Source organism: Protobothrops mucrosquamatus, unplaced genomic scaffold, assembly GCF_001527695.2.
Source record: "Protobothrops mucrosquamatus isolate PMUCROS unplaced genomic scaffold, P.Mucros_1.0 scaffold758, whole genome shotgun sequence".
Lineage (NCBI taxonomy): Eukaryota > Metazoa > Chordata > Lepidosauria > Squamata > Viperidae > Protobothrops > Protobothrops mucrosquamatus.
The window spans coordinates 195,928-210,803 of NW_015387028.1; the positions used below are offsets into that span (position 1 = coordinate 195,928).

Genomic DNA, 14,876 nt, shown 5'->3' on the forward strand with positions numbered 1-14,876 from the left:
TCTTTTTTTATTCTCCTTCATAGGTCAGTTAGTTTTGCCTGTCACCTTGTCTCAGCTGGTAATTGCCACAGTGAATGGAAATATTCCCTCACTATTTTATTTTCACTTACTACTAATGGAAACATGTTTTCCCCTTGTTCTTTTAAAGGATGGGACCATTAAAGTTAAAGACTTATCCTTGCCTGAATTGATAGGAATAATGGACACTTGCTTTTGCTGCTTGGTAAGAATGTAATGTTTTTAATGTTGCATGAGTGGAAATAACTTCTTTCTTTAAGCCTTTAAAATAGGTTTGGGATTAATAAAAGTAGACTGAAGTCGTTTGTGCCCTTGGTTCTGACTAGAATGTTTTAATTCTGAATAAGTCCATTTTATTAAATCATTTTCAAGGCTAGCTCCAAAAACCTGATTTAGATAGTAGACAATAAGATTACTTGTGATAAAACTGTCTTCGTTGTGCATGAAAATTAAGTTGATGCATTTTCTGAAGCAATTTCTAAAGCCGTTGTTGTGTTTGGACACAACTTTAATAAAGTGGAATTCCTATTTTGAACTTATAAAAACTTTTCCTCTCCATACATGTTAATAGTATAGGGCAGGTGCAACCAGTTTCTTTTATAATAGGGGGCCAGGAAGTGTAGCCATATGTTGGTGCAGCCTGTGAATGGAATTGAAATATCAAGGCACAATAGACTACAATATTCTGGACAGAAATAGGAAGGGATTTGTCTGGCTTTTTTTCCCCCTCTCAGATAATGGTCCATATATAAAAGGCCCTGGTTAGAGCAGGATTCTCATGGCTGTACTAGAACAATGCACCATAATATCATCAACCACTTGGCCTTAATGAAAGTAAGGGGGCTACTCTGTGGTGTAACTACAATGATGATATGCCTTTTTATTATAAGGGATAGCAAGCTGTCCTTCAGATGGATTTTATTTCACCACTCTTTTGTTTTCCTTTGTAAAGCAAAGTTATAAATAGACATAATTCATTTTTGTTATCCTTATGAACCTCTTTTAGGTTTGCCCCTTTTTCAGCTTTATCTTTTTTTTCCCCCCAAGAAAACATGGTCATCATAAGTATAACCATTATCATAGTATTAGATAAGATATTTAAGGGGATACTCAATGTAAAATTCGGTGCAGAGGAGAGTTTGTGTGTGTGCGCATGTTATTGTATCCATGAATTATTTATACCGGGACTGTGCAAAATATTCCAGGCTCAAGAGTTGCATTTTCAAGAGTTCTATGTGTATAGCAAAGCAAGATATCTTTCGAATTTTTTCTTCCATGCTCAGGACAAAACAAGTTTTTTTTTTCTTGTTTCAAATATTTTGATGCCCCACAAATGGCTTCGTGTTCCTTATTATCTACTCAATGTTTTCAGATAACATGGCTAGAAGGCCATTCCTTGGCACAGACAGTATTCACCTGCCTCTACATTCATAACCCTGACTTTATTGAGGATCCTGCTATGAAGGCATTTGCACTGGGTATCCTGAAAATTTGCGATATTGCTAGAGAAAAAGTAAACAAAGCCGCAGTATTTGAAGAGGTGAGTTTCTTCTTCGCTTAATTGTTTTCCCACTTTCAATAAAACTGCATTCCTTCAAGGTGCAGTTGGCTATTCTTACAGTTTTTATCCATGATTTCTTGTTTATTATCCCTTAGTATCTTTGTCCTTTTAATTATAATGTGCTGTTTCTCAGGAAATTAGTTTTGGTTTTACATTTTATTTGCTGTAGTTTGTCCTCTTTAACTTTCAGTTAATGGTGCACTTTCTGGAACATCTCCTTCCATAGTTGTAGGGTAGCTTACATATACAGATGCAAAACTCTGCATTCCTTTGCGCTTGATGTATCCCTCATTCTTTTACTGAGTACTGTTATAACAGGTTTGCCCTTAATCAGTTGGAAGTATTTCATATAACTGAAAACACTAATAAAATCCGGGAGTGAGTTAGGCGGCCATATACATTTTCTTAATAAGTAAATAAAACAGCATATCTATTTTAAGTATGAACAAATCAACAAAGTAAGAAAGGCTTGTGGCTAAACCAATTAAATCTCTTTTTCAGTTGAAAACAAGATTTCTTGTAATTTTTGAATTGGGAAAACGCAGTACATTTAAACTATAATTTCATAAATTAAGCCTGAAATCACTAATAAAGCTTCCCTTTTCATCAATTTTTGCTGTATTATTTAGGAAGCTATATACATAAAATGTGTGCTATGGAGCAAATCATACAGAAATGGGAATAGTATTAATTCGTAAAAATTTTGAGTGCTAAAATGTTGTTCTCTTCCAAGTGTCTTGTGAGTATTTTCTGAAAATATCTAGTACAAATGCAGGCTAACATGCATCTTGCAGAAATGCTGTGAAGCAAGTTGTTTGCATTGACTGTGAAACCCTCTTCATGCCACCCCCCTGCCCCCTTTTGTGTTTAGGAAGATTTTCAGTCTATGACATATGGATTTAAAATGGCAAACAGTGTGACAGATCTTCGAGTTACAGGTAAAATTCAAATTCATTGTCTCTTTTCTGGGAGAATATAGCCATTTGTTAGTTTGAGTGAATAAAGTCTAAGTTGTGTGTGCTGCCATTTCTGTCAAGATTTGAGAATAGCTAGGTATGCATAGGTGAGCATTGTAAGATTTTACTTGTTGGCCTTCTATAACAAGGCACAAGTATTATACGTAAAACTAACTCAACAGTTTTGAGTGTGCCTCTCAATCTGAAATTTGTAAATTTAGTTTATAGGGAATTTGTAGGTTTGTAGGTCAGTAAGCATGGTTAGAGGTATATTGGTTTCTGGTCCAAATCTCTTGTAAGGATTAAGATTTAGGAGGTCATCTTTAAGTTAAGACCATTTGAATGCAGGCGTAAACTATTGTAGAAAAAAATAGCTTAGTCAGTGGATTTTATAGATGTTTATAGTACAAAAAAACAAAAGAAGAAAATAATTTGAATGGTCATATGATAAGACAAAATTGAAAATTTGGAATCTTTCGAGAACAGTTATTTTAGCCATTTCACCTTTATCATAACTATAAGGATTACTGTACCTAGAAAGATTTCATTATGTTTGCTAATATGGTAGGAAGCTAAAAAATTAAAGGCTAAAAAAATTACAGTATTCAGGACAGACCACACTAGATGGCAGTGGTCTACCACAAATAAAGATCTCTCTCTGTCAGAAATCTCCATAAAGATATTGAATGATTTGCAATTCAAGGTGCTGGTTGTCATCTTTAAAGCCCTTCATGGCTTGGGACCAGGTTATCTTTTGCCAGTCACATCCACCCAACCCACTAGAGCAGGGAGGCAAGGAATGTTGTGGGTCCTGTCCCTTAAGGAGGTACATCTGGCAGGACCCAGAAGAATGGTCTTCTCTGTGGTGGCCTCCTCCCCCTGGAACACCATCCCTGCAGAAATAGAATGGCCCCCACTTTGACAGTCTTTCACAAGGCCCTGAAGACTTGTTTTTGCCAGCAGGACTGGGGAACGCAGAGTGCGAGGGAGCCAATCAAATGGTTTGTTTATGTGTGCTGTCGCTGGGGGTAGATGGGTGAGGGGTCATTTTTTATTATTTTTATTTTATTTTTTAATTGTGTTTTTTTGTTGGTTGTAAGTCACCTAGAATTGCTGTGAACAAGCAGGCAGCTATATAAATTTTCTTAAATAAATAAAGTTTCAAACTATTATTACAACTTGTAAGATTCTAAAGAAAAAATGTTTGTATGCATGCATTCTGAAGTAGGGATAAAAACTGAGCATCCAAGTTTTTAATTAGTATAAAAAATTGACAAGGAGACCTAGGGCTAAACTGAAAACCAAAGTCAGTAATTTAGTGCAAATTTCTAGCCAGATGTATTAGGTTTTTTTTTTCTGAAGCAGGTTATTTTATGTGCATTGTTGTTTATCTTCAGTACTGTTCTTAATAGAAGTGCAAAATATTGATTAATTCCTCATCTTTGTTTGGAGGCTAAAAGTGATCTTGCCTCCTGTCCTTTCTGAAATGTTTTCTAGATTGCTTTGGCCCCAGAGACGTGCTAGAAAAAGTAGAGTTTAAAGCAGCTGGAAACTAAGCAGCTGATGTTTTACCAAAACACATGGTGTCTTTCTTTTTTTTAAAAAAAAAGTAAAAAATCAGCTTTCCAAGAGTCTTGGAAAACACCAGGATCTGTTGGTTCAGTTTTCAGACTTTTGTACATAGGTGATTTTTTTTCCCAGTGACATATTGCTGAACTGATATTTTTCTCTGCTAAAGGTATGCTAAAGGATGTTGAAGATGATCTGCAACGGCGAGTTAAGGTATTTCTATTGGCTATTTCAGAAGTTAGGTATATAAGACTATTGTCATGTGTCTGATTAACGAAACACTTAAAGGAACTTTCAGGCATATTTTTTCCTAAAAGCATTTATTAAGGTTACAGAGACGTCAGTACAGCATGGTGGAAATGCTTAGATCTGGCTTCTTTTCCCTTACGCATATACATTCTAAGCATTTTCCCCTCCCTTATTTTGGGGTCATGGTTCACATCTTCCAATTAACTTGGAAGATGTGATTTACTTCCGATTTCTTTTTCCCGGGCTATCCTTATTCTCCTCCCTTTTTCCCTGTTGCCTGGTTTAACTATAAAAATACCAGACAGTTCTGCATATTGTCAAAGCACGAATATACAGTATTTGCAGCGTTGACAACTATTTCTAGTATAAAGAAATATGGTAAATGAAGTTCAAAAATATAACACTAATATTTTGACTGTATAAAATACAGAATCAATAAAACTGTTGTAGTGCTGTACTTAAAAATGTAAAATAAAGCCATTCCATGCTGTACGATACATTTGGTACAGAGATAGTAGTAATGGCAAGAATTAGGATATTTGTAGTCATTTGGTTTGTTACATTGTTAATTTCTGTGATCTTGTCCCAAAATGTAAGGCTCTCGTTTAAATGAAATTTATTTTTGAATGACTTTTATCAGATAGGAATGAACATAAGATGATTCTAATAATATATATTTTTTTAAAAAAATTAATAAACTTAATAAAAGCCTTTTAACAGGGCTCTGTTCACATATATATGTGAGTTCTACTCTCACCTTATGCATGAAACCAGCTAGGTGACCTTGGGCTAGTCACTCTCTCTTAGTCCCAGGAAGGAGGCTGTGGCAAACCAGTTGTAAAAACTTGCCAAGAAAACTGTATGGACTAGTCCAGGCAGTCGCCAGGTGTTTACACTGATTGAAAGACATACGAACAAAACAAAAAACACCACCCTATAAATTTACTGGAATTGAGCAAGAGTTATAAGGTTGAATTATTAATGAGACATACCTAAAATTAATATAATTTACTTTTGTGCTGACTTGCATTTTTTCTATTATTGGGTTTTTTAGATATGATCAAGCTAAGAGAGATGGTGCAGCTATTTTTATTCACTGTTCTGTACGTGGGGTAGTCTTAATCTTATAAAAAGGAGCTTTGACCACCATCAAGTGGTCAAAGTACAGTTCATTGTAGAGTCTTGATCTACAAATACAGCATTCCAGTGAAAGTGTAAATCAAGCCAGAATGTTAGGATTATGAAAAGATGTCTAGCTGTCATGCTTTAGATGTGAATGGGATGGATACACATTTCATAAGTACTTTGATTCAGATTCCATAAGTGAATTGGAAGTTAAACCAAGTTTGTAATATAGAACATACTATCTATCTTTGCACAAAGATGACATGTATGTGACATTGGATTATGAAGTTATATAATGCTTCGTTATATAATACTTCATTAAATTGTTGTAATTCCTTTTATTTTAGAGCACTCGAAGCCGACAAGGAGAAGAGAGAGATCCAGAAGTAGAACTTGAAGTAAGGATGTTCGTATGCTATACAAGATCACATAAAAAGCATCCTAAGCTGAAAAGGGGATATAAGGACGGACACACACACACACACACACACACACACACACACACACACGATTAATTAGTTAGAAATGATTCCTGGCGAGATTGTTTGGGTCTTGATTTTGGCAGGATTTGAATTGGCCATTGCTTTTAGTGGTAATCATGCACTTTGATCATATTGAAGGTGCAATTTTAAAAACTGCATTCTTATACTATTATTATTTTTAACTAATCCAGAAGGGAATTTATTTTTTAAAAAATTGTTTTAGCATTCAGAGTAACAAAGCAACGTTTGTATGCATAGATAGCAAACATAGTTTAAGCTACAAACCTTCTCTTATATAACATTTTAAAATTATTAATTTTGAAATTGATTTTACAATAGCATCAGCAGTGCTTTGCAGTATTCAGCAGAGTGAAGTTTACTCGGATATTACTGACTGTATTAATAGCCTTTACCAAGAAAGAGGTATGATTAATTGAATATTTTTAAACACATTTTAGTTGCCTCAAATTGTTTCTTTATATGTTCATGCAGATTATTATGTATAGCTTCTACATTTAGAAACTATCGTATATACTCACAGATAAACTGAGAATATTAGGTGCCAAAATACACTCAAAAAATTCAACATTTCAGACACCAGGACACACTCTTGCATGTTAATGTGAATGCTCTTGTCATGGCTGAAATCTCATTGAATCTTAAGTTGACATTGCTTGACATTTCAGTTTTTGCAGAATATTTCTAATTTTCTTTTAGCATTTCAACATTCTGAGGTGGGTAGAGTACTTAAAGGAATGAGGGGCCGGGTTGCCACTACCCATTTTAAAAGCTGTCATTCTACTTTACAATAATCAAGCCTGTAAGATTGATTTTGAATTTTTAGAACTGAGATGCATCTTTAGATTTAACATGCATAAGCAGGATATGATACAATATAGTATGGTACACTAATATGTTATATTATACTTTCGGTTTTTGTACAGATTTTAAACACAGGAGTTGTTTTATTACACATAAGCTTTTAAGATTTGTTTCTGAACAGACTAGTGCAGTTGCAGAAGCTCAGAAGTTGCTGACTCAGGCTGTTGATTTGCTGTCTGCGATTCACAATTTAATACATCATGGTATTCAGGCTCAGAATGATACAACCAAAGGAGGTAAGCAGTTACTTTTAGGAATGTTCTCTAGCTGTTGCTGGGAAAGAGGGTTACTGTTGCTAAAATTCCCAAATATGCAAGAGACCCAAATGAATCTTTTGTCATAGTCTTTTTATTTACCTTTATCAAGACGGGATCATCTCTTGTTTTGCCTGGTTCCTTGCAGCTGTCATAACAATTTTGGTAGTCTCAGAAAATATTTTTAAGCTGATTGTGACCATCCCATGATGCAACTTTTTTTTTAACTTTTCCGTCTCAGTTAGGCATTCTTCTTGAGACACAGACATACTGAAAACTTTTTATTAGTATAAGGAGGTACTTCAGATTTGAGTTTCTAGAAATAAAAAATATTTAGTAGCCTGTTGGAAGAAGATTGTCATTTTTGTGTGTCAGGGAGATCAGTCATAGAATTCTTAATGGTTTAGCAAACTCGAGACTGTCTATGAGCCATTCTTCCATTCTTTCTCACTGGGAATCTTCACTGAGAGTATCTTCAGTTTATTCTCTTTTCTCCTTTACAGGATAAGTTCAGATTTCTAGTTTTCTGTCATTGTATGGTTTGCCAGTTGGTTCCCAGCAGACAGTTGCTATCTTCTTTCAATTCAAGAACTTTTGTGTGTTAACTTAATGAATTAAACATGAAGTATAGCTAAAATTCATTGATAGCCTTTGATAGACTATTAAAATATGGGAAAGTAATTTGACTTCCACACAGATACTTTTTTCTTGCTGTTTACTATCTACAAATTGAGTAGATCATAGGAGAATTTTGAGAAAAGAAAAAGTGACCGGCAATAACCATTTATCCCGTTATCATTGCATATATAGTTGAGATGCACATTTAACTACACGAGCAATGACAGCATAATGTTTCCATAGCACCTTCAGAAGATGTTACATAATATTATTTGTGAATTTATAAATAGCATTCCTCTTCCAATTTTTTGTCTATCAAGCAAATACCTTGCAAATGGTAAAATTGAGAGAGTGACTAATCCAAAATTATCCATTGCACTTTCATGACTCAGGGCAGAGTTTGGCTATTCTCTGGCTTTCTCCTAATTAACAATTTATTACAGTTGGGGAAATATAGTCAGACTTTACAAGTCATTAGTATTGCTGTGTGATTTTCAGAACTTGTCTTGAGACTGATCCTTATGCACAATACTTCATTTTTTTTCCTTAGTACCTATGTTGTACTGTACTTGAATGCTTTGCTATTCAATAAACTTTAATAAAGTTAATCTTAAATTGCTTAGCTGAGAAAATTAATACTTTGAAAGTTGTTCCTTAATTGATAAACTGTTCATTGATTAGCTAACTATTATACAACAGAGAACTTAAATGGAGAATCATAGCTGAATTCTTTATTACTTTTTTAGATCATCCTATAATGATGGGCTTTGAGCCACTAGTTAATCAGAGATTGCTCCCTCCAACTTTTCCTCGATATGCAAAAATTATTAAAAGAGAAGAAATGGTTAACTATTTTTCAAAACTTATAGAACGAATCAAAACTGTATGTGAAGTCATCAATTTAACCAATTTGCATTGCATACTAGTAAGTATGAATACTTTTAACATATAATTAATTGGGAAACAAAGGCATCCTCTTTGAATAATTCCAAGGGCTCTTTCATGAATACTTTTTAGACTTAAAACAAAATCTCGTTTCATGCTTCATATGTGAATTAAAAAAACAGAAAACAATGAATGAAGAAATTTTTTAAAAGAATATTAAAATAGAATGCTATGATTATTTTTTATAATTACTCTCAAAGAAGGGTCTCACATGTCCCGTTGAGGATGGGGTGGGGAGCTCTGTTCTGCTGATGTGGAAGATGTTCTATATCCAAAGATACTCTATATCTAAAGAGGAGAGTTTGACTTTATACAAAATACTAACCATGGTTTTCTTACTCTGTTTATAAATTAGGATTTTTTCTGTGAGTTTAGTGAACAATCACCCTGTGTTCTTTCAAGATCACTGTTACAGGCAAGTTGGAAATTGTACAATAAAAGATTGAAGATTATGTTCATAGCCATGTAAAGTAATAAAGATACATTTTGTTTCAGACCACTTTTCTTGTGGACAATAAAAAAGTGTTTGGTACTCATCTTATGCAAGACATGGTAAAAGATGCCCTAAGATCTTTTGTCAGTCCACCAGTACTTTCATCAAAGTGAGTAGCAAAATCTTTTTGGGTATGAATTTACATATTTATAGTTTCTCTCAAAGTATCTTAGATACTTTAAGAAGTATACCATAAAGTATATCTTTATACTAAAGATACCTTGGTATTTTTAAGGAGCAGGTGTTGGTAAAATCACTTCTACTTAAAAGTAAACTTCTCTGTGAATCAAAAAAAGTACCGAAGTATTGTTAAGAGAGAAAAAGTATCTTGTGAGTTCTATGGCATTAACCATTGTTAGAAATATAAGTCAAGTGTTTCAGCTAAGGATAGAAGGAAGCACTTGATTTGTTCATGAGCTATACTTTCAAAACAAAAAAAGTCTGCAAGGACCAGGGGGTGTGATGTGATAATGTCAAAGAGATGCCCAAAGTTTTTTGGGGGTTTGTATATATTTGGAGTGGAGTATGAATGTGTGAAAAATCACCTAAGGTTTGTACTCTTATGCCATATTATGGCAGTGAAATATGGATATGCTCTGGAGGGGGGCATAAAAATTTTTTGGGGGACGGTGCCCATCTCAACTTTAGGAAATGTATATTTTTAATTTTTACTCAAAATAATTTCACTTATTTTCTGTTAGGTGTTGTCTTTATAATAATCACCAGGCTAAGGACTATATTGACTCCTTTGTCACACACTGTGTCCGAGTGAGTATTGATAGCATTATGAAATATAAATGCATTTATTTTAATACCTAAATACAGTAAGGATAAAAGGTAAATTTTCTCAATGTGTGACCTGTTCAAAGTTGGACTGTTACATGCATTTAGCAAAAAGTCAACCAGCTATTTGAATTGAGCAAATATTATATTAATTTGGAGAAAGTATTTATAAAATAGCACCATGTAAAACAGCAAAGCAAGTAATATAGAGGGTCCTGTTAGGATTAATATTTTGTCTTGAAACTTGTTTGGTATGAAATTCCACAAAACTTCCCATTCTAAGCGCACAGCAGCCCAGTTCTACACCTCAAATGGCATTTCAATAAATTTTGTGCTTGAAACATTTCAAAATGAAACAATTTCTAGATGCCCAGTCCTGTGACTCTCCCCTTATCTTTCTAAATTTCTCAGTTTTAATGCTATAAGATACTTTCACAGACCAGTAGGAAATGATGAGAAATTATTGAAAGAATATTCTGCACTCCAAATAAGGAATGTATTGTTTGTATAGGAAATCGTTGGCGTAAGATGCAGTTTTGGTATCACTAATAAACTATAGGACAGAAATCACTGAAAAATCTTTAATTTTGGTATATTATTGAGAAGAAAATATTTACATAGAGGAGGTGTATATAATAATTAAAAAACACATATACACATAGGATGTACATGTTATTTAGCAACTCCTTTATTAAATCAAACAGGATAACTCTTACCTTGGAGAGAGATTGGCGGTTCAGAAATGTGAAATATAAATAAATAAATTGTGGGAGATGATTTTGTTTCATGTGAAAAAAAATCATTTTTATTTAAAGGGCTGTTTGAATTAAGTCGATCCTGCCTGCCCATCCCTGTAATCTTCAATATTTGGCAGTAATCTGCCCATTACTATCTATTCTAAAGCATATGTAATCCTTTATTTGCCCTAAGCAGTCAAGAACATGCCACACTAAATATTATTTTAGTTTGAAAGAATAGGAACTTCGTTTGCTGCTACTTTTCTGAAACTAATGGCTTCATATGAAGTGTTCCTAGCATCTGAATTAGCTAACAGTGCATATTACAATCAGCATATAGACTCACCTAAACAGATGTCTCAGAAGTGAGTTAAGAACCGATTGATTTCGTATTTATAAAACATATCAAGGTATGTTGTTGCCACCACAGTATTGTTTTTAAGATTTGCAGCAGTCTCAAATATAACATTCTTTTTTTTTCAGCCATTTTGCAGTTTGATTCAAATTCATGGGCATAACAGAGCTCGACAGAGAGATAAACTTGGCCATATTCTTGAAGAATTTGCTACTTTGCAAGATGAGGTAATATAAGCAGGTATCAAACACTTTATCAAGTCTGTCATTTGCATTTTCTCTCTAGTTGATTTGGCTGTAGAAGAATTATTTAAAAGTACATTTAGTATCTGTTGAAGTGAGAACTTTAGGAAGAGTTTGTAATGTTCAAGCAGCATGCTTTTGTTCTCTATCCTTCCTAGATCTACATGCAATACATATTTTTTTATTTTGTTTCTATTGCCCTTTCAAACAAGGGTTAATATCTAGGAATATAGGATTTAAGGAAAACCTTAAATTTGGGGAAAACACACTTTTTCTTTGTAACTAATGATGCTATATTTATTAATAACATTAGACAACATATTATCAATCTATTTTAAGTTATATAATACCATACATTAAAGCATTAAATATTAGAATATCCAATAGGTTTCAGAAATGAAAAGAATTCATTATATGACACAAAAGTCTATAGTGTGATATTGTATGGAAGACAAAGTGCTCAATTTATTAGCATCATTCATGCAGTATAGTACATTGATATGAAATAAAACTATTTTGATCATTATACGTTATTGCACACATTTGTGTTATTTGTTTTGATGTGAAAATACAGTAGTTTTGGATCTAATTATAAATGCTGATACAAATACTGGGATTTTTTTAGCGTTTTAAAAGATTTGTTTAATCCCATCTTTATTACTTTTGTAAATAACTCAAGGTAGAGAACATACATAAAGTTCCTTCTTCCTCCTGTGTTCCCCATCACAACCACCCTATGAGGTGGAATGGGCTGAGAAAGAGTGATGGGCTCAAAGTCACCCAACCAGCTTTCATGGCTAAGGTGGGACCAGAATTCACAGCCTTAACCACTAGATCAAACTGGCTCTCTTTTTGTTAGAATTGTTAGAACATTGTTTTCATTTGTCAGAATTTCGTTAGTATAATCTCAGCACTCGTAGTTGCATTAAGCTGAATATATGTTTTTTTAATTAGGCAGAGAAAGTGGATGCAGCTCTTCACAGTATGCTCTTGAAACAAGAACCTCAAAGGCAACATTTGGCATGCTTGGGAACCTGGGTCCTATACCATAATCTTCGTATTATGATACAGTATCTTCTCAGTGGGTTTGAACTGGAGCTATACAGTATGCATGAATATTACTACATATATTGGTAAGAGAAGTTAATTACTTGCAAATTAGGTGGATGTGCTATCCAGACCCAACTCAAAATATAGTGAAGCATATATGTGTCTAACAGGTTGCTTAGGTAGAATTGCATCAGTGTTCTCCCATTGATCATGATTTGTCACGATTCCATAAATCAGCGGTTCTCAACCTATGGGTCGCGACCCCATTTGGGGTCGATCGACCATTTCACAGGGGTTGCCAAGCAAGGCTGTCCGCCATTTTTTTTCCCTTTTCTGGCAGGTGCCTTACCTCCCTTGGGCTGGGCCAGCTGGTGGTCGGCCTGCTCCGTCTCTGCCGCCTGCCAGCTACGCCTCGGCTGGCGCAGGGGGCGGAACCACGCATGCGCGGTGCTCCCGGGCAGAGAAAGTCCTCGACTTACGACCGGTTGGGTAGTCCTCAACTTACGACCGGTTTAGTCCTCGACTTACGACCGGTTGGGGGTCGTGGCATTAAAAAGGTTGAGAACCACTGCCATAAATAGTTATTACTCATATTTAAAGATATATTCAGTGTTTTTGATACTTCACTAAATTTATTATTTTTTCTAAGCGTCATGCAAAATTAACGAGTTTTGCATGGCTTGGCTATTTTTGCTTATAGAGATACTTGCATAAGATATTTACCTAAAAATGCTACTGATCTCCTTGTTTTATAATGCCTGTATTTGCCTAAAGTTTTCTTTTAAGAGCAGTTAGTCTTAAAGCTTTGGTAACTGGAACTGGAATATAGTCTTCATTGTGGATGTAAGAGAATCATCAGACAAACAGTCATGTGAAATAGTAAGTATACATGCCATTTTTTTCCTTTTTTTAACATATGCAGACATACCAATGTTTTATCTTCATTCAAGCAGTATAAAAAGATAAATATAATGTAATTGAACAGAAAAACCCAATGGAAAATTGACTTTGAAAATATTTATTCAATAAAAGATTTAATAGATATGGCATTTTCTTCTGTGGAAAAAGTAAGCAAAACCTGAGATTGGCCCTTTTGACCAAAACAATCTTTAAGTAGAACCCCCCATTTCCTCTTTTTCAGCCATTGTTTGGTAGATTTACTAGAATGTTTAGGATCACCTTCACTTTCTTTAAAGCTTCCATCTTCTGGCTCCTTGACTACAAAAAAGAATTCATAGTAGATTCTGTGATGGAGAACTGCCCAGGCCCTGATGCAGCATAGCCCCAAGCCATAACATTTCCATCACTATGTTTTATAGTTGGTGTTAGGATCTTCTGGTAAAATGCTGTATTTTCACCAACTGTGTCTTGATATCTGTATCAGATAGTCAGTATCTATATCATTATCTTTGCTTCTCCTGTCCAGAGCACATTGTTTCAGAAATCCTGGTTTTTGCTTAGGGGTTAAAGAGCAAACTCTAGTCTTGCCCCAGTGTCCTTTCTGGACAACAGAGGTTTCCTCTTGATATACCTCCCATGTAAATCTAATTTGAGCAGCTTCTTTTTAATGATAGACACATGCAGTTTGACATCAGTAGTGGCAAGAGCTGACTCGAGGTCACATGATGAAATTCTGGGATTCTTAGAGGCTTTGTTCAGCATCTTGTTTTGCTCTTGGGCTAAGCTTGCTGGGATAGCCAGACCTGGGTGAGTGGGCAGTTATTTGAAATCTTCTCAACTTGTAGATGATTCCAGGTGGCAGAATGCTTGATGTCTAGTTGCTTGGCAATCTTTAAAAACCCTTCCCAGAATCACAGGCATCAAAATACCTTTTTTCCTGAAAGCTTCAGAGAGCTCTTTTGACCTAGGCATGTTGATAACCACCACAGTAAATCAAACTAAATGGCTGATATTTCATTAAGGTTTTACCTAGATCAGAGGTCCCCAACCTTTTGGGCGCCAGGGACCAATTATGTGGAAAGAGGTTTTTCCTGCAGATGGGGCTTTGCTTTTTTTTGTGCGGCCCGGTTGCTGGCATGCCGCAGCCCGGTACTGGTCCACGGACCGGGGGTTGGTGACCCCTGGCCTAGATCATATGTAACATAGATCTGGTACATATGATTCCAGTTTTAGTTATGTGAGGTAGTGACAAATGTAGAGGTATACTTATTTTTTTCCACATGTGAAATTTGCATTTATGTTCATTTAAATTACACAATGGGCTACAAAATATAAATAGTCTGTTTGTTATATTACATCCCCTTTATCAGTATTGTTGAAATGAAGATCAAAAAGCTGTATGTCGAAATATGTTGAAAAAGTCAAACATTTCAGTTACTTTTTCACATGACTGTAGCTGAAAGGCTCCTAGTTCTTTCCTTATAATTTGTTCATTGCTTCATGGAATGGGAGCTCTTATACTGATCCGTGCTTGATAGTGCACCTATGGCTGACCCTCCATTAATACTTTTTCTTAGATTGTTAATATATTGACATTGTTCCTAGATGTTTCTTTCTGTTTATATATATTTTTAGTTTAATAATAATAATAATAATA

General features: G+C 34.6%; 1 protein-coding gene across 1 annotated transcript in view; it reads left to right on the top strand.

The window, feature by feature from the left end:
• The window catches only part of NAA35 (N(alpha)-acetyltransferase 35, NatC auxiliary subunit), a 25,639-nt gene that overhangs the window by 5,481 nt on the left and 5,282 nt on the right, over positions 1 to 14,876 (top strand). The window contains exons 5-17 of the mRNA XM_029284603.1: positions 149 to 223; positions 1,391 to 1,558; positions 2,451 to 2,517; positions 4,274 to 4,317; positions 5,826 to 5,876; positions 6,300 to 6,383; positions 6,964 to 7,078; positions 8,461 to 8,639; positions 9,015 to 9,074; positions 9,155 to 9,261; positions 9,854 to 9,920; positions 11,156 to 11,254; positions 12,224 to 12,402. Coding sequence (XP_029140436.1) covers positions 149 to 223; positions 1,391 to 1,558; positions 2,451 to 2,517; positions 4,274 to 4,317; positions 5,826 to 5,876; positions 6,300 to 6,383; positions 6,964 to 7,078; positions 8,461 to 8,639; positions 9,015 to 9,074; positions 9,155 to 9,261; positions 9,854 to 9,920; positions 11,156 to 11,254; positions 12,224 to 12,402 — 1,295 coding nt within the window. The remainder of the gene's footprint in view (positions 1 to 148; positions 224 to 1,390; positions 1,559 to 2,450; positions 2,518 to 4,273; positions 4,318 to 5,825; positions 5,877 to 6,299; positions 6,384 to 6,963; positions 7,079 to 8,460; positions 8,640 to 9,014; positions 9,075 to 9,154; positions 9,262 to 9,853; positions 9,921 to 11,155; positions 11,255 to 12,223; positions 12,403 to 14,876) is intronic.